Genomic DNA, 22177 nt, shown 5'->3' with positions numbered 1-22177 from the left:
GGATGCACTTTATTGGACTTGTTTTGGACTGATGAAAAGAAACACCAGCCCATGCAATGATAAGGCTTGGAAATGCCAGGATAATTTTTAATATAACTCCGATTGGATTTGTCTGAAAGAAGGAAGTCATATACACCTAGGATGCCTGGCGGGTGAGTAAATTATGGGCTAATTTTCATTTTTGGGTGAACTAACCCTTTAATGGAAACGTCATTTTGCAGCTGTTTTTTTTTTTTTTTACCAACATTTATGAAACATTGCAAACGTTTTGCACAAATCTGTAATGGAAATGCACCTACTAACAATATTTTTAAAAACTTGCACTTTGAAATCTGTTTTAAAAGTTTGCAGTTTTCAGGCTCCAAATGTGGTTGTCAAGTAAATGAACAGCTGAAACATGTAAAAGTTTTCCATTTTTAGTTGAAAAAGTTGTCTCTGTACATGTTCCAACGCTAATTCCCATGGCAAACGGAATGAGTTAATTTTAGTTGTAGTAGGCCGGCATCCTACCAGGTTACGAAAGTTCACCATGTGCCAATTGCAGATGAGAAGCAAATCAGCAAATCTGTACGGTAAGTGAAAATGACAAACACAGAAGTTAAGCTGATCTAGTTATGTAATCGCGCACGTCAGATGGAAAGACGGCGATGTAAAAATCTCTTATCGACTGATCCTTTCTGCTGTGGTCAATGTTGTGTTAGGTTCTTGAAGTGTGCATGCTAGAGTTTCTATAAATAGCTTTCAGATGTGTCAACTCTGACCACATGCAATCAATACAACCTTTCAACTTGCTTGTGATCGGAAACTTTCACAGCTGGCTGAGCTGCTAGAAGGAGGTACGCTGAAATGTGTAGTGCATGTTAAGCATCTGATTACCAATACACAAAGTAGTGCTTTGAAGCGATTTGGGTCACATCATACGTTGTTTTTCCTTGAGGTCCAATTATAATGCTAGCCAAGGATTTATTGACCCACAAACATAATTTTGTATTTTTTAACTGTTTTCAACATTCTCCCAGCTCCTTAAAATCACCCAAAAATGAAAACCATAAGTCATTTCACAACTTTATGCATGACTTTCTTCTACAGAGCATGTATGCGTTGTGATAGTCTTCGACATGCAGTCATGAGAGTAACACGGAAGAGAAGAAAATGTTGAGTAATAATGATTTTTGTTTTCTCGTATCTTCATAAAATTCAGGTTGAGCCACTGATGTCGCATGGACTATTTTATCAATGTCCTTACTACCTTTCTGGGCCTTGAATGTTGCATTTCTGTCTATGCACTGCCAGAAAGCTCTCGTTGTTCGTCAAAAATATCTTAATTTGTGTTCCGAAGATGTTACATGTTTGGAATGACATGAGGGTGAGTAATGACAGAATTTTCATTTTCGGTGAACTATCCCTTTAATAAAGACAGATACAAGTTTTATGTACAACTACTTTATTTCAATATTCGTACAAATCGATATACTCAGAAGACAGTATGCAGTACAGCGCCCCCTAAATGCTTGGAGGACAAAGCACATCACAAACTCACTCAAGGCAGCGGTACAATCAGCAATCAACAGGGAATTGCCATCCATTGAAATAATAAAGACCAAGACCAATAAAACGTCAAACTAACAGTAGTCCAAAATAATAAGAGGTTACTGGAACATCAGCCTGCTGTATAGAATGAACAGACAACCTTAGGCCAGAAGCATACAGGTCATTTACCAGTTACTACTGTACAGTGCATTTAGAGGAATCATGCTGTTTTATACCTCTACATGCCCTCTATGGTAAATATAACTGTTATTTGAATGAGCTACAGATCTTAGCTTCAGTTACTGGCTTGTTTTAGTGTAGCTGATCTCCCGAGCACAAGCTGTGAAAAATATTGTACATCAACTTAAGTGGAAACCTAAGCAAAAGTCTTTGCTCTTAAGGGGTTTCTGGTTTAAAACTTAGTACAGTGCTCCATGTAAACACAATCAGATGATAATCAAACTGAATTAACCATTTGCAGATCTAAACATATTTAACACTAATATAAATGTCTATTGCACACTTCAAATTGGGAAATGCTAATTAGTAGATTTTATTCTAGAAACACTACAAGGGGAGACAGCCAATTAAAATCAAACCGTAATAGCGGTAGAAACCCTAGAGACAGAAATCAGTCTAGAAAATAGAGTGCTAAAGAAAAAAGTAGATAAGGAGGAAGTGATGTGGTTTGGTCATCTTGATAGTAAACAAAAGGGGCAGGAAGACTTTAGAGAGACAGCAAGAGAGGGAACGAAAACTCTCCCGCTACAGACGAGAACACCCTCTGAATGTTCAATATACATGTACAACAGCCTCCAGCAAAATATATACACAAGAAGCATATTGAGAGTGGAAACGAATCTCCAACGGATGACAAGGATATAAAAGAATAAGCCAATCAAGATGAAGGTAAAAACATCGGCAAACAATTAGTGTGCTTCCATGCAGTGGAAAAATATTCGAATATATTAAATACATGGAGTGCTAGACATCAAACAGTGCATCCCTTCATTATAGACCAGCGCTCTCTGGCCACGAGAACAAGTAGAACAAAGTGGAAAAACGGATGGAAACAACCGCAAAATGGACAGAAAGCCATCTGAGGTGCAGAAGGTCAAACACGCGGATGATGCCAGGTGAAATGGTGGCTTGGTTCTGGGTGCTTTAGCAGGAAACCTCCATGGTTTGTGGTCTGTTCTGGTTGTCGTGGACGGGGCCGCCTGTGGCGCCCTCCATCTGTGAACTGGTATGTGCGCGGCTGCGCGAGCCGTCCGCCGACCCCATGCTGGAGGCCGAATGAGTGCGAGATCGAGCCAGACGGGTCATACTGGCAGTGGGCACTGAGAGAAAAGAGAGAAATTGAAAGGAGGTGAAAACATGCATAGGCTAACACTGCTGCTGCTGTTTTGACTGAGGCATGACTGTTGGGACGATCCTGAGTGAGGGGCATGTGCTTCACAGGATTGTCAGTTTTGCACTCTCAGCAATCGGATCCAAACATGAAGATCCAAAAGAGGGAGAATAATGAGTCTCCTCTAAACATCTGCACTCTGCTGACTGCTCAACTAACACTGGACTGATTGAGATACAGTGACATTTTGGTTTATGGTTAATGAGAACAGCAAGCTGAATCCCAATTCACATACTTCTAAAATTACATACACCACTGACTGAAACCGATTTAATTAAATTCTAAATCATAAAGTGTATGTTATATATTAAAAGGCAATTTGATCAAATACTGCCACAGAGAGACAATTTGGCTACGTTCATACTGCGAGCCTTAGTGCTTTTTTTCTCAGATGTGATTAAAAGACCCTCTTAAAAATAAAGGTTTAAAAAGGGTGTTTTTGCAATGATGCCATAGATGAATAATTTTTGGTTCCCAAAGAACCTTTCAGTGAACAGTTCATAAAAGAACCATTTTATAGACCATTTTAGAAATCTAAAGAACCTTTTTCGACTTTAAAGAACCTTTTCTGCATTTGAAAGGTTCCATCCAAGGTTCCACTGACGCAAATAAAGAACTTCTATGGAACACGGAGGACATAAAGTAAGCGATTATGTGTTTATTTATGGTGTGATCTGCTGCAGAAGCCAGTTAAATTATGTGCAGACATTTTAAAAAAAGACAAGGATGTGACAAGACAACAGAGTGACTAGTGCTGTGCCGTGATTAATCATGATTAATCACATCCAAAATATACGTTTTTGTTTACAAAATATATGTGTCTGTAGTGTGTATATTTATGTATATATAAATACACACACGCATGGATGTAATTAAGAAAATAGTTATGTTTGTATATTAAATATATTTATATATAATATAAATTATACCAAGGAAAACATATGTAAATATTTTCAAAATAGATACTGTATGTGCATTTATATATACATAATACATATACACAGTACACATACATAATGTAAACAAAAACTTTTTGTATGCAATTAATCACGATTAATTGTTACACGGCACTGGTTCTGACACGTCACACTTCCACTGATTACCTTTCGCAACTGTCTTAATAAGTTTGGGTATGTAAAGTCTTTGAAGTGTTTCCCGTCATGCAGAGTGGAAATATGTGGACTCAATCTAGAGTGACGTAAACGTCACATGATTTCTGACATGACTGTTCACATTGCGGTTGCACTGCAAAACATCTGACCTGTATCGGATTTAGTACCATGTATAGAAGTGTCAGAGATTGGAATGGAAAAGATCAGATTCCATGTGGTTTGGGCTGTTCACGCTGTCATGACAAAAACAGATCTGAGTCGCATGTGAGCAAACAAACTGGATTTAGGCCACATTTGCCTGCAGTGTGAACGTAGCCAATTTGTTTCATATTGTGTTTCGGATTGATTTGGATGTTGAAAATGTATTAGTCTCCAAAGCGGCAACACAAAACGGCACATTTGTATGTGCGTTCATATAATTGCGTTTACATGAAAAACCAACCAAACCAGAATCAGTATGAACCGTACCCCAGACCACCTTTTTTAGGAAGACTAGCCCAGGTACGGTTTACGGGTGTACTCCAAAGTTCAGAAAACAGCATTCATATTATCCAAACAAACCAAACTCTTATGTCAAATGAACCCGGGTGTGCACCAAAAAAAAAAACACTACTTTTGCACTGCAATTTGTGATTCTGTTTTTATTTATTATACAGGACATATGAAAATTGGGATTCAGCAATAGTCACCCTAAAAGCCAAGTCTATCTAAATACTAGAGTGCTGCAGGGATGATGCATTTTTGTAGGACAACCTGGAAGTAGCATAACCCTGGTTCCTTCAACAAATCCCAATAGGATTTTCCATTGGCTTTTGTATTATTGCTGTACATAAGCTCTGTGACCAACAGAAGCTCATGATTCCTACATGTTTTGTTCATCGAGATATCTTCACAAACATACACAACGTTAATGAATTTTGGCAGCCCTAAAAAAAAAAAAAAAAAAAAAAACCCTAAAGCTAGATCGTATTAGCAGACTACACCGTGGTTGCACGACCTAAAGGGAACCCTGAGTATATATAATATAATATAAATGTAAATTATTTTTCTTACTGAAATATGTAGTAGAAAACTCATGAATGATTTATATATTTTTTTTTTAAAAATTGTTTTCACAACTCTAAAAAACAAAATACTGATATGATGCCACATTGTGCAACTGTGGGTTGTAATTTTCAGTCGAAGGGCAACAAGAGAAGCGATGTAAGTCTTCACTGCTTTCCTCGCGATAAGAGGATGAGAAAAGAATGGGAAGATGCCTGTGGATGAATAAAACTTCCTAAAGACCAGCGTCTTTGTTCTCTCCACTTTAGCTCTGATGCATTTGAGACTTTTAGTAGAGCACAGCTACTGAAATAGCTTACAAACGGCAGAGACAATAAACGCTTAGACGCCATCCCGACACAATGTAAACATGCCGATGCTTGTCATGACGCACGGCTTTTTTTAGCATGGATTTCACTTGATTTCCAGGGGCATTAAGACTCCTTGTGGAGAGAATCAATGGTACAGCATCTGATTTAAGCCTACGCTTATATCCATCATCATCTGTACTCTTTGAGCAGCTGTGGTCATTGTATCAGTATTTTACTTTCAAAGTTGCATTTCGGTAAAATTAGCAACAGGTAGTGCCAGTAGCTCAATCATTTGGCATCATCGAAATAATGGCACCCCCCATAGTCCAAAATATGTACAGTACTGTGCAAAAGTTTTAGGGCACTAGTATTTTCACCAGCTAAAAAATCGTTTAAAGTAAGTTATTTCTATCTTTTGCTGTGGTGTGTCAGTACAAAATATCGATTTACATTTCCAAACATTGTTTACCATTAATTGTAATAATCTAGTGAGATTTTTGTTTGCACAAGGAATCTGACAACAGCCAGTGCTCCACACAGAGATCTGATCTCACCATCATCCAGTCTGTCTCTGGAATGACATCAAGAAACAGAATAACTGAAACAGACTAAATCCAGAAGAACTGTGGCAACATCTCCAAGATGTTTCAAGTAACCTACCTGCAAAGCTACCTGAAAAACTATGCACAAGTGTACCTACGGCAAAAGCTACTTTAAATGCAAAGGATGGTCACATCAAATGCTTAATTATTTTAGTTAACAGAAGTTTTTTGATAAAGAAAATCTATTTATGACATTGTTTTTGACAGCATCCTCATTTTATGTGCCTAACTGCCTAAAAATTTTAACAGTACTGTAGCTTTGTAGGTATAGGACTCTTAAAAAATGTAAACTGATATATACAAATCATAATATCTGGGGTTCCCTTTAAACATCATTGCCACAAGGCAATCGATCTTTGGATAGTTGAATAGCTTGAGTTGGAATAGTTTGCAAGAGTTGTTATAAACAATGTCACTGTAAAAGCAGATAAGTAGGTAGATAAGTTTACCTTGTGATGACGTCCTCAACAACCTCTATCATACCATTTAGCCACCACATTTATCAGCTGAAAATATCTTGAGCTTGAGTTAACCGCAGACCTCAGTTTAGCAAGGCATTTAATCAAAAACCTATTCAAAGATTATTGACTTTGTGACAATGGAATTGTAAGTTCAATGCTAATTCACTTCCAGGTTTTAGCACTCATTTCTGCAGCACTCCATCCTGAGATGAGACAACCTCCCTGTTTGGACAATGCAGTCATTATTCTCCCATGAAAGAAAGAGAATCCTCTAGTGAGGATCAAGCTCAAATTCATTTTTACCATTGCAGCAAAATGAATAGTCAACTTCAGACAATGCAGAATGTGGCATGCAAAGTAAAATTATGTTTCTATGTGAATCATAAAAAGAATATAAGACATCTGTTGATAGTGGACAGTGTGCACAAACACATTCTCTCAGACTGCTTATAATCATATACAATGACGACATACGTCCATTTACCATGCTTCACACGCCGTGATGCAGAGACAAAAAGACATTGGTGTGCATGTGATTGGGACGGGAGGGACAAAGATGGACAGACAGTGAGGACAGAAAGCACGGGAGGTTGAGATGACGGGCTTAGGCTCAGTTAAAGGTGCTGGTTGATCTCCTGGTACCTGATTCGCTGTTCAGGTGGCTGAGTAGCACATGAGGGACTGTTGGCATTGGATATAAGGGTCAAGAAGGAAGAGAGGGAAAAGGGAAAGCAAAGGAGGAGAAAAAGATGGGACAGAGGAAAGGGAGAGATTATTTGGTAGAGAAAAGGAAAGTTAAAGCAGAAGTTACAGGAGAGGACACAAGGAAAGTTGGGGACGTTAGATATCAGAGGTGATGGGAAGAGCCTCGACGGCTCGTTAGTGTTCACAATCATTCGAAATGCAAGTGAAGTGGCTTTTTTGGGTGGTTATGATCCTTTTTTTTTTGACATCTGATTATTTTAAAAGGGTCATCGGATGCTAAATTCAGTTTTACATGTTGTTTGAACATTAATGTGTGTATGTACACATCTACCCTATAATGATAAAAATCCATGCAGTGGTTTTAAATTAAGTGTTTTTTTTTATGAATCTTTGCGATCGCCCTTCCTAATAATGTGCTACTTAGCAAGTTTAGCGGCTAAATGCGGCTAAAGTAAACATGTTCGTCACTCCACAGAGAGCAGAGAGGGGCGGGACGAGCAGAGCTCATTCACATTTGAAGCAGCCTCAACCAGAATGAGATGATTTTTGCAGAGCTGATTTTGACAAGGTAAAAATGCTGTTGTTTTACACAACCATTGAGAATTTTTAACCAAAGTATATTATAGACTTTTCATTAAGACCCTAAAGAATCATAAAGCATCCGTTGACCCCTTTAAGCTGAATATCCAAGGATATTCACTACAAATCAAACAAAAATGTGGCCAGAGAAGACATCAAATGCTACTATTGTATCATTCATAAAACTATTTAACTTAAAACCTCTGAAGTAAATGTTAGTCTTGGTTAATGATTTTCAGACAGTGGTGAAACGTATCAAAATCTGAAAGTACAGACGGAGAAAGTGAGAGAAGCTCTCTTGAAAGGAAACTGTCTTCTGGGATAGTCCCTCAGAGCGTACACTTGTGGGTTTGTTAAAGATGAAACTATACAACACACCCCAAAGAGCAACAAAGAAAAGAACAAAAAAAAAAGACTGACAAACACACTCAACCGACTCAAAACACAAGGTGGAATTTACCGGTGATACCCTCCCTCTACTGAAACACAAACATGTCAGTGACAGAATTGACCAATGAACTTTATGCTCTGTTAATGACTCATTCCGCATTCACTAATATTTCCACATAGACAAAAGAATTACTACACAGATGTACAGTATGTTCGGTACTTTTCTTATCTGAACTTACAGTTTACATATGTATGAAGTCTGAACTAACAAATATATTACTTCTGTACACAAAAAATGATGACAAAAAATACAGGAATACATAGCTAAATTATTTTCTAATCTATCTGTTAATGGACAACCTTTCAAACATTTGTGGTGTAAAAATGCACTGGTGCTTATACACAAATATGGGTTTTAAAAGTAGTAATACCAAATATATTATGCACAATATTAACATTCACAAACTGTGAAGGTAAAAGTCTAATCTGCTTAGCCAATACACACAACCAGTCAAAAGTTTTTTTTTTTTAACAGTAAGATTTTTCATGTTTTTAAGAAGTCTCTTCTGCTCACCAAGCCTGCGTTTATTTGATACAAAGTACAGCAACAGTAAAAATGTGAAATATTTTTTTACCATTTTAAATAACTGCTTTCCATTTGAATATATTGTAAAATATAATTTATTCCTGTAATTTCATAGCTGAATTTTTAGCATCATTACTCACACAATCCTTCAGAAATCATTCTAATATTCTGATTTGCCGTTTATTATCATAAGGGGCCAAGCACCGAAGGTGCGAAGGCACCTATTGTATCCATTGGTGTTCTTATTCTTCTTCTTCCGTTTCTTCCGCTCGAGCATATGGCAGCCCATAGAACCACTTGCAGGAAAGTCGTGAAATTTGGCACACTGGTAGAGGGCAGTCTCAACATTAACCATAGCAAATTTGGAGTCTCAAACTCTCTAGCGCCACCATTTGTCCAAAGTTTCACTTTGTTTATGCTAATAACTTATGACCCATAAGGCACAGAATGAAAATTCTTTTTTTCTCTGAATCCTTGGCTCATGCCAATTTAAAAAATCGTAAAAACCTACTTTTTCAAACTCGTCCTAGATGGTTTGTCTGATTCTCACCAAAATTGACTCAGATCATCTTCAGACCACGCTGGCAAAAAGTTATGGAATTCAAGTTGATTAGTCAAACCGTTTTCAAATAACGCACGAACAATTTCTACGAAAAGCACGCAAAAATGGTTGTGAGGCTATATCTCTGCAATGGTTTGGCGTATTGAGACCAAACTTGGTGTGTGTTATAACAAGCATGACCTGAGGCTACCTGCAGTGTTTCAGTGCAGTGCCACCTAGTGGTCAGGAGATATGAAAAATGGCTATTTTTACTTATAACTTCTGAATGGTTCAGCCACAAAACTGGTCTCTTTAGATTTAGTGCATCATGACGAGTCCAACCATACCAAATTTCCCCATGTCAACCATTTTGGATGTTGGCCATATTGAATTTTGTCCAAAAATGATATATTTTATGAACGCATTATTGTATCATTACGAAACTTGGTCTTCAGCACCATGCCCTGACAGTACTCAAAAAGCTTGGTTCTAAAGTTCTAAAGAATTTTACAAAAATGCTAATAACTTCTGTTTAGATTAGCCTATTGTAATGCAAGCAATTTCAATAGATTCCTTGGCTCAAAACATTGATCCAAACTTCCTGTCCATTTTGATTAATGTACAAAACCTATTTGTTCAAACTCCTCCTAGACCGTTGGTCCGATTTTCACCAAATTTGAATCAAATCATCTTCAGACTGTGCTTATACAAAGTTATGGATTTTGTGTCGATAGACAAAACCGTTTTCGTACAGCACCACTACACATTTGAGGCATGATGCCAAAATGACTCTGAGGCTGTATCTCTGTAAAGCTTTGACATAATGACACCAAACTTTGTGTGTCATTGTCACCTCACACAGAACATGTCACATCAATCTGAAAACAGCACCACCTATTGGTCAAATGTGATAAGCCATTAAATTATATTATTAGTGGCTGTATTTATGATTTTTCAGCCATTTCAACTGATATCATCCTGAAATGGCTTTAATTACTAAGTGTTGTAGTGGTCTGTTGCTCCTGGCTATGCTTAGCTTCTCATTCTGCCTCATTCTCTTTTGTGCTTGGCCCCACAATTGCTGCTTGCAGCTATATTTATTATTATTGTTTATTGTTGTAGAAAACAACAGAGTACAATTTTTTTGCAGTTTCTTTGAAGAATAGAAAGTTCAGAGGAACAGCATTTACCTGAAACAGAGGTGTTTTGTAACATTATAAATGTCTTTATCATTATTTTTGGTCAATTTAAAGCATCTCTGCTAAATAAAAGTATTAATTAATTTTTTTTAATAAAAAATAAATAAATAAAAAATAAATAAATAGAAATACTGACAAGTACTGATAGTGTATGATGTTACAAAAGCTTTTCATTTCAGATTTCATGATCTTTAGTTTTTTCTATTCATCAAAAAATCCTGAAAAAAAAAAAATGTAATTAATGGTTTTAAATATAATAATATAAAAATATAATAATAAAGATGTTTTATTGAACAGCAAATCAGCATATCAGAATGATTTCTGAAGGATCATGTGACACTGAAGACTGGAGTAATGATGCTGAAAATTTAGATTTGATCACAGGAATAAATTACATTTTAAAACACTCAAAAAGAAAGCAGTTATTTTAATAGCAAAAAAATAAATAAATAAATAAATTAAAAATATATATATTTTTTATATATATATTTTTATATAAACTGCTTTTGCTGTATTTTGGATAAAAAAAAAATGCAGGCTTGTTGAGCAGAAGAGAAAAAAAAACAAAACAAAAAAACATTAAAAATCTTACTGTTCAAAAACTTTTGACTAATAGTGTACATATTAAAGAGTTAAGAGTTTAAAAAAAAAAAAAATGAACTGACCAAACTTCAGAATCACTTAATTTCAAGAACAGTAATGAAGGCAATTTTAGCCTAATACCTCTAATCCTTATAAATAACACCACAGCAGAATCAAAGTGTTTTGGATTACATTCTGAAGTAAATGGTCTGGAAGGCACAAATCTTTCACAGTGTGTGTGTGTGTGTGTGTACGCTGTGTAGAGACTTAGAAAAAGGTCAACAGATCTCAGGATTAGATTAGTGTCTTATGGAGGAGGAATGTGGCTAATCGCATCAAAATGTGAACATTTTTAAATGAGTCAAGCTGCTTTCGATCACGTTCCTCACACTCTCAGAACACAAGTAATCATCAGTAACCATTGCTAATGTAACTTAAATAAGTCAGAAACACTATCAGGAATATTAGAACATGAGCTTAACATGGGTACACTACCATAAAAAGGTTGGGTTGATTAGGGGCCAAGTAATAATTCAATTCAGCAAGGATGCATCAAACTGATCAAAAGTGACAGTAGAGACATTTATAATGTCATCAAATACAAAACAATACAAAAAAAAAAATGCTGTTCTTTTGAACTTCAAGTTCAAAGAACCCTGAAAAAGCATCAGTTTTCACTAAAATATTACTGGAGTAAAGACGCTGAAAATTCAGCTTTACCATTACAGAATTAAATTACATTTTAAAATATATTAAAATCAAATCACTTCACTCAATAAGATGAGTATTCATGACTCTGACCTCTGACCTCTTTTTTTTGGTGAAACTTTGACATCTGACTTTTTTTTTGTTTTGCATTACTGGCTGTTAAAGTCTAAAATATTGCTGCTGTTTTGGCAAGCACTAATCAAAGCGATTACCACTGGTATACTGGTGAAATTGTGTTAAACCCTCAACAGCGAATGCATATTTGAAAATATTAATGTTTTTCACAAAGGGGAAGATTTTAAGAGCTGTTGGTGTTATTTATAGATGAACTAGGCAAGACCTATGTGGAAACAAACTGTTACTTTTGCATCAATGCACTAATTCAGTGCTGCAAGTGGTTCAGAAATCACACACACAAATCTTAATGTTTATACGGCATAGAAGGCTATTCTGAAAATAACCATATAAACATCAGAAAAATCTGAAGGATCTAAGGCCTCGAATATAGGTTTGTGGATGTTTGAGGTATTCCAGCAATAAAGTTTTCATGCTGTGCAACCCAATGTTCAGTCAAAGGATCTTTTAGGGCAAAGAAGATATTACCTGCTAGAACCTGTAAATCTGAGGAGCTTTGTCACACAGGGCTCATGCCACACACCATGCTCTTACAGGAAGACTACTGTACTTACATGCTGAAGAACGCAGCATTGCACAGCCACACGGGAGACAAGTCATGTGTTAGTGCAGCGGACAGCTGATCTGAGATCTGCTTTACTCAAGGCCTGATGCTTTTTGTTGTAAAGTCAGATCAGCAATATCTGCTGCTGTGGTTCTTATCAAAACTCATAACATTTGATGTCTCGTGTTCTTGCTCTGAACAGGCAGGATTTGCTCACTCACACATACACTGTGAATGTGTCATATTCCTGAGCTGTTTTAGACCATTTGAGTTGTATTTGTGACATAAATTATTAAACCACTGAAGACGTACAGTATGCAAGTTGTTGACCGATGTGACATGAAGCTGACAACTCTCTAACAACAAGATGCTTTTAGACAAAAATGTAAACAGGTGACATAATTCATACAAACAGTGAAGGTAAATATAACTATGAAGATGATGATACAATCAAACGCTTAACATTAATGTTGCCTATGAAAAGACAGAAAGAGGACAGATACTTACTGTAGCCCATTCCCTGGACAAAGTACTTGAAAGCCTCAGCGAGTTTACCCGGCTGAAAATAGAAAACATCCACATTTAATACAAGTCAAGACTGATACATCAATACGTCAGACTTGCACTGTGGCAGACATAATGGTGTTGTCTTTTATTCTTACTTGGACAACTTGAGGAAGTCCACCACAATCTGCCATCTAAAGAGAGGAGGAGAAGTCAATAATTAAACAATAATCCCTCCATTCTGTTATATTGGAACTACAATAATCAAAGAAGCCATCAGGTGTGAAAAAGGTCACAAAAATATGCAACTTCAGGGGAAGAAAATATAGAAAATATCAGTTTTAAAATGAACACACTATTTTTGCATTATGACAGTATGAGGAAAACTCATCTATATAGTACTTTTTAACAGTTTAAACAAAAAAAAATTGTCTCAGGCCATATTCACACTGTTGTTTTTATGGAACCCATTCAATATGACTACATAATAATAATTATAAATGTAGCTGCAAGGAGCGATTACAGGGTTCAAGCGCTTTAAGGCATTTAAGCACATATGAAAAGGACATTATTTAGCAAGCCTGCAACCACTTAAATCAATGATTTAAAAAAAGCATTTGTGGCAAATCATTTACCATAGAAATATTATGTTTTAGTGCCAGCTGTGGTCCGATCTCATTAAAACTTTGCATGCTTGTTTAGAATCACCTGTCTCATGATCTCAACAGGTTTCGTGAAGTTCTCTGTTTTCCTTTAGGCTTTATAGGATTTTGGGCAAATTTGGACAGGCCACTTTCCTAAACGACCCCATTATAGCTTCCCAAAAGGTACATTTCAGACTTTTTTTTAATGAATTTTTTGTTTGATAATTATTGACCTAGAGAGTCCAGAGAATTGTATTGCAGTGATTTTTTTTCCAGATTGAGTAGAAAAACCTTGGCTTGTAAGGTGTAAAAGTAGTTTTTTTTTTTTTTTACATCTTTTCAGTCATTTAACAAACAATTTGATTGACATCAGTGGTTCTAGAGGCAAAGTTGTCTGGAATATGATACGAAAATCATGTGTATGTGCAAAAAATGTGCTATGTACAATCATTTATGCTTTTGCAAAATGCGATATTGCCCCAGTGGCCGATGTCTTTCAAATTTCTCACAGACCACAGGGCCATGAGTCAAACAAGCCCACCAAGTTTCGTTCCAATTCACCTCCGTTAACCTTGTCTGGTGGCCATGTTTTTTTGAGATATGCAAATGTCCTTATAAACACTCGTGGCACTTTGGGCCATGACCGTGCACAGTAATTTTGATGTCGATAGGTCAAATGGTTGCATAGTTGTAGCCATTTTTATCGTTTTCCCCACTTATAGTGCCACGAAGTAGCCAAGCTCCAGGTTTTTTTTTTTTTTTGTCTTGTGACATCAGATTGAGCTTCTACATAAGTGTGCAGAGTTTGGTGAAGATATCTCATTCCGCTCAGGAGTCTAAAAGTGGCCCTGCCCCTTATGAACATTTTGAACAACAGTTTAACTTTTTTTTTGATAATTATTATTATTAATATTCACTCTTCTGAGAAACTTTCTGCACTGGTTTGGTTTCGATCGGGCGAAAAAAACTAGTTTGTGGACTAGTTCGCAAAAGTTTTTTAAAAAACCCAAAGTGCCCGAACAATTTTGCCAGGCTTACGTTCAAATCCAAGTGTGCAGTTTGTCCGGCATGAGCCAAGGATTTCAACGACATAAGACACTTGAGCCTGCGCCTGACAGTTTAGGAGTTACAAGCGATTTCGTACTTTTGTTCGCTGTATCGCCCCCATGAGGCCGATTGGGGCGAGCCTTGGATGGATGGCAGTACTCACACCGCCTGCAACATCACCATGTTTGAAGTTTCTACGACTTATGGTTTGGTCTGCACAAAATTAGTTTTACATGGAGAGCGACTCAAACTCTTAGTGCTTGCTAAACTGAACACTGAACAGCTCCGTGATACCAAAAACACTGGATCATGAGTTGCTTTTGTGTACAAACCATATTTTGGAACTTTCAGCCCTTTTTGCTGAAAGATGACAAATTTGCATTCCTGAATTAAAATTGTTCTAGAGAGGGGGAAAAGCTGACATGCCTTGAGTAAAGTAGTCTTGGTTGGATTTAGCCTTGAGTTGCATTCAACCTGTGGAAACAAACAGATAAAATCCCACCTGGTCACATTAGAAACAATATAGAAGGTATAGTCAGATATAACAAACCAACTCTGCACTAAACCTGTTTGTTAAAACTGTTTATATGACAGATTTACTGATTCAGATTCACCTTTTAGGGTACAAAAGCTTGTCACTAGAGCAGTGCCCTTAAAAGAACATCTTTGTACTTTTTTTAACCCCTAATAGGTACATATTAGTAACTTTTGGGTATGTATTACTACTCTAAGGTACTAATATGTATCTATTAGGGTAAAAGGGTAAAAAGATGTCCTTTTTTAAGGGTACTGCTCCAGTGACAAGGTCTTGTACCCCAAAAGGTAAAATTTTGGCCCCTTTTTTCTGTGTATCAAGGATTTTAGAACGGATAGAATTGCTGTTCAGCCAATCACAAAGACCAGAAGCATGAGTGTTAATTTACTTTCTACAACGTATGGACAGATATTTGCCATAAGTGCGTAAGCAAAAAGTTATGCATATGTGCTTTGCAACAAGCACAAGTGCATTAGACTTTATGATGCACAGACCCTTTTAGGATGTGACGTCATCGGTACAATCTGAACGGAAATGTACAACAAGATAATTAGCATAATGGGCCTTTTAGAAAGCACACTGTGTTCTTTCTTATTGCCTATAGACGCAATGCAGTGTTTTTGATTAGTCACTCACCACAGCCTCTACCGCTGGTGATGTGTCACCAACTATAAGCAGGGCAGGACACCTAAACAGCAAGAGAACAGGGACATAAAGGTCTAAGGAAGAGGATGCATCATGATTTCCAGACAATATTTGCAAAAACAGACAACCAAACAACCTACTTCAGTGTTTTGACCGTATTTTCATTAAGTCCCAAGATGGGCCTCTCAATCTCCAGATCTCGCCGACTGTAACAAGGAAACGAAAAACTCATCAAGATCGGCTCATTGAGCAATGATCAGTACATGAACTGATAATGTCACCTGTTGTAGGATTGACAGAAGAGAGCCAGGTTGTCCTGATTGATGTCCTGAGCGATGTGCAGACGATATGTTTGAATGATCTCCTGGTTCTCCGTCAGCTCATCCTGAAGAACAAAAACTCAGCTCATTAACAGAGAAATCTTCTCTCACAGATGCAAAGATGAGCATCATATTTAAGGCCTACCGTGCTGAAATGGTGTGCCATCACAATGTCTACTAGATTGCTGGTCCATCCAGACAACTAAAATAGAAACACACATTCATAATTTTAGTGAAAACCACCAAGTTTGAAGATCAAACAATATGCGTTCCCAGCACCTCCACTGAGCTGAGCACTTTTAATTATTGCAGCATTGCCTGCAAGGTTATTATGAGCTTTACAACAGGGGAAACTTTAAGAAGATCAACACTAATCTGTTGAGAAATCTGAAGTATGGAGGAATGCTTAGATTAGCTTCTGGCTAACAACGAAAGGATAAGATATCTTTATGCATAATAGTGCATTAAAAAAAAATAATAATTTAAAAAATAAATAAATCAAATGCACTGATTAAACTAAAATGCAAATAACAGGGCTCTACAGTGCGACCATTTCATTTGCAATGATTTTGCTCTATTATGTCGTCATAAATAGTCCGAAACAAGTCACAACCGAGCCGCTGCACATCTCCATTCAAACACAGCGGTGTTTTGTTTATGAATGAATTCGCATTTTTAAACGAATCTGAAAACGAGTCACTTGCTTTATTCCTGAATGAATCAGCCATTCGAACGAATCAAATTAATGATTCAGTAATTAAATCAGTGACTTGCCGCCACCTGCTGGCAGTTTTATTTTCATTTTTAAAGTATCTTTTCAATTATTTAGATAATTTACTATTTCTGTATTCAAAATTGTATATTTAAAACATTACTCTCAACATGAGTTTATGAATTTGATTGCACTCATGCCACCTCTGAGCCTCATTAAACATAAAAACACACCTACAAGTCACTTTTGTGTTCTTCTGTGCCACCTCTGTAGTAATTAATTGTTAATACTGATTTCATTTAATTGGTAACTTATTCCTGTTCTACTTGTTCTTCTGTTGCTGCAATTAGAAATTTTAAAAAGCTCAAATATAATTTTTTGTTTTAATTTTTCATAAAAGATGACACTTTTAATAAAGTTTGAAAAAAGCTATTACAAAGGTAAAAATAGTCAAATATCACCTCGTAATGGGAAAGCTAATTTTTTTAGTATGTGCACTAAATAAACATGATCATTCACAGTTTTACCTTAGAGGCAGCCCAGTCGATCCAGCCTTTAGCACAGGGGTCCACATTGATGAGAACCAACCCCTCCACCAGAGCAGGCTCATTCAGCTAAGAGAATGACATTACATGGATTAGTCCATCATTACGGCTCTTACTGACTTTAACACTGAGGGCACCTACTGAATGAAAGGATTAGGTACTTGACATGTAGCCGATCGAACAGACTAATGAGATTCTTGACTTTGTGTGGTATTGCTACCTATAGACTTGTCAGGGTCATGTGATAGTCGAACAAATTGTTATATAATCACAGAAAGCTTGTTGATTTAAAGGGCACCTATAATGCAAGATCCACTTTTACATAGTGTTTGAACATAAATGTGTGTTGGCAGTGTGTGAACACAAACACTACTACAACTCATTTTTTAATCCCCATTAAACCAAACCAGTCTCATTAGGCATGCGGTTTTGACTCTCAAAGCAGTGTGACATCACATTGTTTAGGCCCCGCCCACAACCGCTGACTGACAGTCCTGTGCTGCCATAGTTTCCGCCCTCAGCGAGTTGTATTTGGTTGTACGCCGTCCTCCATTTTCTTAGCATTTGAGCAGCTGTAACATCAACATGTATTCATGTGCACTCAGAATAACAACGAAATGTTGCGCTTTTGTAAAATAATGAAAGCAAACAGGATGCACTTTCCGCTGTCTCTGTGAACTTCGAAACACTGTGTATACTTGCCTTACAGACATGAAAAATATATCCATAGAGAGTGAAATGTCTACTTTTAAATGAACCAATTCATATAGAAAACATATTCTCAGATTATGTCTCTTAAAGGGGTCATCAGATGCAAAGTTCAAACTTCATTCTTGACTTTGTGTGGTATTGCTATCTATAGACTTGTCAGGGTCATGTGATAGTGCACTGTGGCAAGCTTTTTTTGTGCTTGAGCGCTTATTAGGCAATTAAAGGCTCATTATTATGATTTTGATTAATTAATGGTTAATTAACTACTAGCCGACCAGTAAAATATTTAGTCGAGGGCAACCCTTCTGCCTATCTTCAACATTAACTTAGTAAATATCACAGGAATGGGATTTGGGTAGCTGACTGGGTATCTGGCAAACTCTCATTTGAGTCTCTATTCTTTCATGGAGAGTCACTGTACGAGTACCAGTTTGTGACGCACAAAACCTACATTTTGTCTTCTGTTTTACTACTGAAATATGTAAATTACAGAAGATGGCTTGAGAACACAACAAAGCAAAGTCGTGGGAAAGGGATGTGGGATCACTTTACGAACTACTACACAGGTCTAAGCAAGTCAACTTTAACCTCAGTAGTGACAGAGCAAAACCTTCATGACCCAACTAGATATTGACATCAACACCTTAACCGAGTTCTCAGGATGTCAGTGTCCAGAGCGCTGACTTACTGAAAGAGCTCACACTTGGTTTTAACTAAGAACTTCAGCTATAGGCAGCCACGTGAACAATCAAATGTCTTATTACAGTGATCGTGATGGAAAAAGCTCAGGTTTCACACCTCTACTTTTTCCCTTCTGCATAAGGCTCTGCAACAGACGTGCAGAGAAAAGCAAGCCTTCGAGACATCATATGACCGCGTCTACGCACAAGCATGTGGCAATCAAAGTGTAATTCTAATGATTTTAAGTAGTTTACAGTAGTGAAGCTGTTCTGCAGAGCTGCGTAGGTGTGCGTTTGCTCAAATCGGCCGTCATCATAGAACCCGATAAGCAAATGGCAGAAATATGATAGATGTGCAATGCAAGCTGTTAGATGGGTGAAAGTGTGAGGTGCTGTACTGAAGAAATGGAGCCTGTAGTGAAAGACAGCCATGGAAAGCCACATTCTTCCCTTAATACTCTTCATCACTTTATACCTTCATAATAACCAGCAGGAAACATGAGAGTGTGTGTTTAAGTGTGTTTATAAAGGCATCCATCCTCAGCGTTCGTGTCTGGGTGTAGATGGTGAATAAGACCTTTGTGTAGGGTGCGAGTGTGAATGCATGTGTGAACTGTGAGTCTCAAAGGAGGTGTGGGGGATTTATTGAAGACTGAGGACAGATGGTTTTACTGCAGACGGACTTTCATGATCTTCACCTCTAATGACGTCTTTCAGATGCTCAATTAAACATCTAATGGCTCGTTTTCACAAGCTATTCACCAAATGGTTATATATTTTAACATACAATGACTGATCAGTCATTATAGCATATTAAAAAGAAAGAAATTTTACTTACAGCCAGTCTAGTGAGGATATAAGCTCCTGCACCCACACCAATACCAATCACGCTGTTGATTCTGTTAAAGCACAATCAGTCATATTGCTTATAAACTGGCATATATTCTGATAAAAATGCACAATTTTATTTTTATTTACACTCTTAAAAAGGTTCCAAAAGGGTGTTTTTGCAGTGATGCCATAGAAATACCATTTTGAAGTACATTTAAAAAAAAAAGAAGAAAAAAAAAAAAAGAACCTTTTTCTTTTTCTTATGCATTAAAGAGGTTCCATGGATGTTGAAGGTTCTTCACAGAACCAGTGATCCCAATAAATAATAAATAAATAAATATTTTTAAGAGTGTAATTGTACTGAATTAGGGATCAGTACAGACTGATTGAAGTTTGGACTTACTTCAGCTGGGTCAGAACTGAGGGTAGCATCTCAGCAAGCTCATCCATGGTTGGGTACTGGTACCTGAAGGAAAATAAAAGGAAGGTAAGAGTGTGAAAACAGAGTGAACAGTAAATGTGTGACTTTTTAAAATAGTTAGACAGGATGCTAAGCAGTGCACTGATGAGGTATCATCTATTTATGATCATATAACAGTTATGGTTAGGACTGATTTTATATGGACATTACGACAGACTGCATTTCATTTTAAAAACAAATTGCATGCACATTTATAACACTACACTTTGTAATTTATGTGACCCTGGACCACAAAACCAGTCATAAGGCTTAATTTTTTGAAACTGAGATGTATACATCATCTGAAAGCTGAATAAATAAGCTTTCAATTAGGGTTGGGTATCGTTCAAAAATTCTCGATATCGATATCGATGCTGATACAGTTACTTTGACTTTGATACCAGTTACTTAACGATACTTTTTTCGATACCAAATTTATGAAATCAGTTTTAACAAGATCACATTACCTCAGAATAATTTCTTTTTCAGCTTATTGGCATTTATACAGATTCAAAAACTCCTGAGCCACTGCACAAAGGAACAAAATATATCCACAACAAAAGTGAAAATAATTTTGATAAAGCTCAAAAAGTTTTCCGTTTACACATCTGTTTAGTGTGTAATCTGTTTTCACACTAGTGCATGTTCGTTTTAAAATGCATGCCTCTTACAGAATCGTCATTTCTATTCATTTTCCACTAATTTACTGACAAGCACTAGCACCTTCCAGCACTGTCTGCCGGTATGTATAACGTTATATGTGACCCTGGACGACAAAACCAGTCTTATGTTGCACGGGTTTATTTGTAGCAAGAGCCAAAAATACATTGTGTGGGTCAAATTTATCGATTTTTCTTTTATGACAAAAATCATTAGGATATTAAGTAAAGATCATGCTCGATGAAGATATTTTGTAAATTTCCCACTGTAAAAATATCAAAACTTAATTTTTGATTAGTAATATGCATTGCTATAAATTTCATATGGTCAACTTTAAAGGCGATTTTCTCAATATTTAGATTTTTTTGCACCATCAGATTCCAGATTTCAAATAGTTGCATCTCGGCCAAATATTGTCATTTCCTAACAAATCACACATCAACGGAAAACTTATTTATTCAATTATTTATTTATAGCTTTCAGATGATATAAAAATCTATTTTTTTAAATTCATACTTATGACTGGTTTTGTGGTTCAGGGTCACATATGCCCACTTTCTTCTGCAATCTTTGTTCTGACTCAGAAGACATAACATATTTCAACAACATTACACGGCCAAAACACACATTTGACGGCAAACGGAAGTTATTACAAACACTCGCTTATGGTTTAAAACTAATTTTGAGTAAAAGCGGAATATAAATCTTATTTATTGTCTTATGTAGCATCATGCTACAGTGTTCGTGAATGATCATGTAATGCACACTTTTGGTCGTATGGTATGTACAGATATCTTTTCTGAAATGCCAGTATGGATGAGGATTGTTTTAATTTTTTTAAATCAAAAACGCACGACTGTAAACATAGCCTTACATCTAAGGGGGTTGTAAAGCTGTAAAATCTAAATATTGAGAAAATTGCTTTTAAAGTTGTCCAAATGAAGCACATTACTAATCAAAAAATAAGTTTTAATATTTTTACATTAGGAAATTTACAAAACATCTTCATGGAACATGATCTTTACTTAATATACTAATGATTTTTGACATGTAAGAAAAATCGATAACTTTGACCCATACAATGTATTGTTGGCTTTTGCTACCAAAATACCTGTGCTACTTATAACTGGTTTTGTGCTCCAGGGTCAAAATGATGAAACTAAATTTGACACTGTTCTCTCTTCTGACTGATGCTATTAATGTATCTCTATTTTTTCCTCCCTTTGAAAGTTGTGAATATATATTTATTCACTTAAATAAAATGTATTTTATGTAGTCTCTCATTCTTTGCTATAGAAGTTCACCCAACTATGACAACTTTTGCATCTGACAAACCCACAAATTGTAAAAAGCAGGGTTCGTACAGATACTGTAAAACGAAATTCCAGGACTTTCAAGGACTGTTCAAGCCCTACTTTTTTTTTTTCCACTTTCACTTTTTTC

General features: G+C 36.4%; 1 protein-coding gene across 3 annotated transcripts in view; it reads right to left on the bottom strand.

Moving 5' to 3' along the window:
* Window positions 1-1427: 1427 nt before the first annotated feature.
* Window positions 1428-22177, bottom strand: part of ndrg3b (ndrg family member 3b) — a 78161-nt gene continuing 57411 nt past the window's right edge. For 2 of the 3 annotated variants that reach the window (XM_051096096.1, XM_051096098.1), the window contains 12 exons: window positions 20018-20080; window positions 19622-19682; window positions 17375-17461; window positions 16281-16337; window positions 16097-16200; window positions 15956-16021; window positions 15807-15858; window positions 15062-15109; window positions 13103-13138; window positions 12948-12999; window positions 7114-7152; window positions 1428-2870 (listed from right to left, as the gene is read on the bottom strand). In XM_051096096.1, coding sequence (XP_050952053.1) covers window positions 2695-2870; window positions 7114-7152; window positions 12948-12999; window positions 13103-13138; window positions 15062-15109; window positions 15807-15858; window positions 15956-16021; window positions 16097-16200; window positions 16281-16337; window positions 17375-17461; window positions 19622-19682; window positions 20018-20080 — 841 coding nt within the window. In that variant the 3' untranslated portion in view covers window positions 1428-2694. The remainder of the gene's footprint in view (window positions 2871-7113; window positions 7153-12947; window positions 13000-13102; window positions 13139-15061; window positions 15110-15806; window positions 15859-15955; window positions 16022-16096; window positions 16201-16280; window positions 16338-17374; window positions 17462-19621; window positions 19683-20017; window positions 20081-22177) is intronic. The other variant, XM_051096097.1, reaches the window with a different exon arrangement.

This window comes from Labeo rohita, chromosome 23, assembly GCF_022985175.1.
Source record: "Labeo rohita strain BAU-BD-2019 chromosome 23, IGBB_LRoh.1.0, whole genome shotgun sequence".
NCBI lineage: Eukaryota > Metazoa > Chordata > Actinopteri > Cypriniformes > Cyprinidae > Labeo > Labeo rohita.
This window is presented reverse-complemented; position numbering and strand designations above follow the sequence as displayed.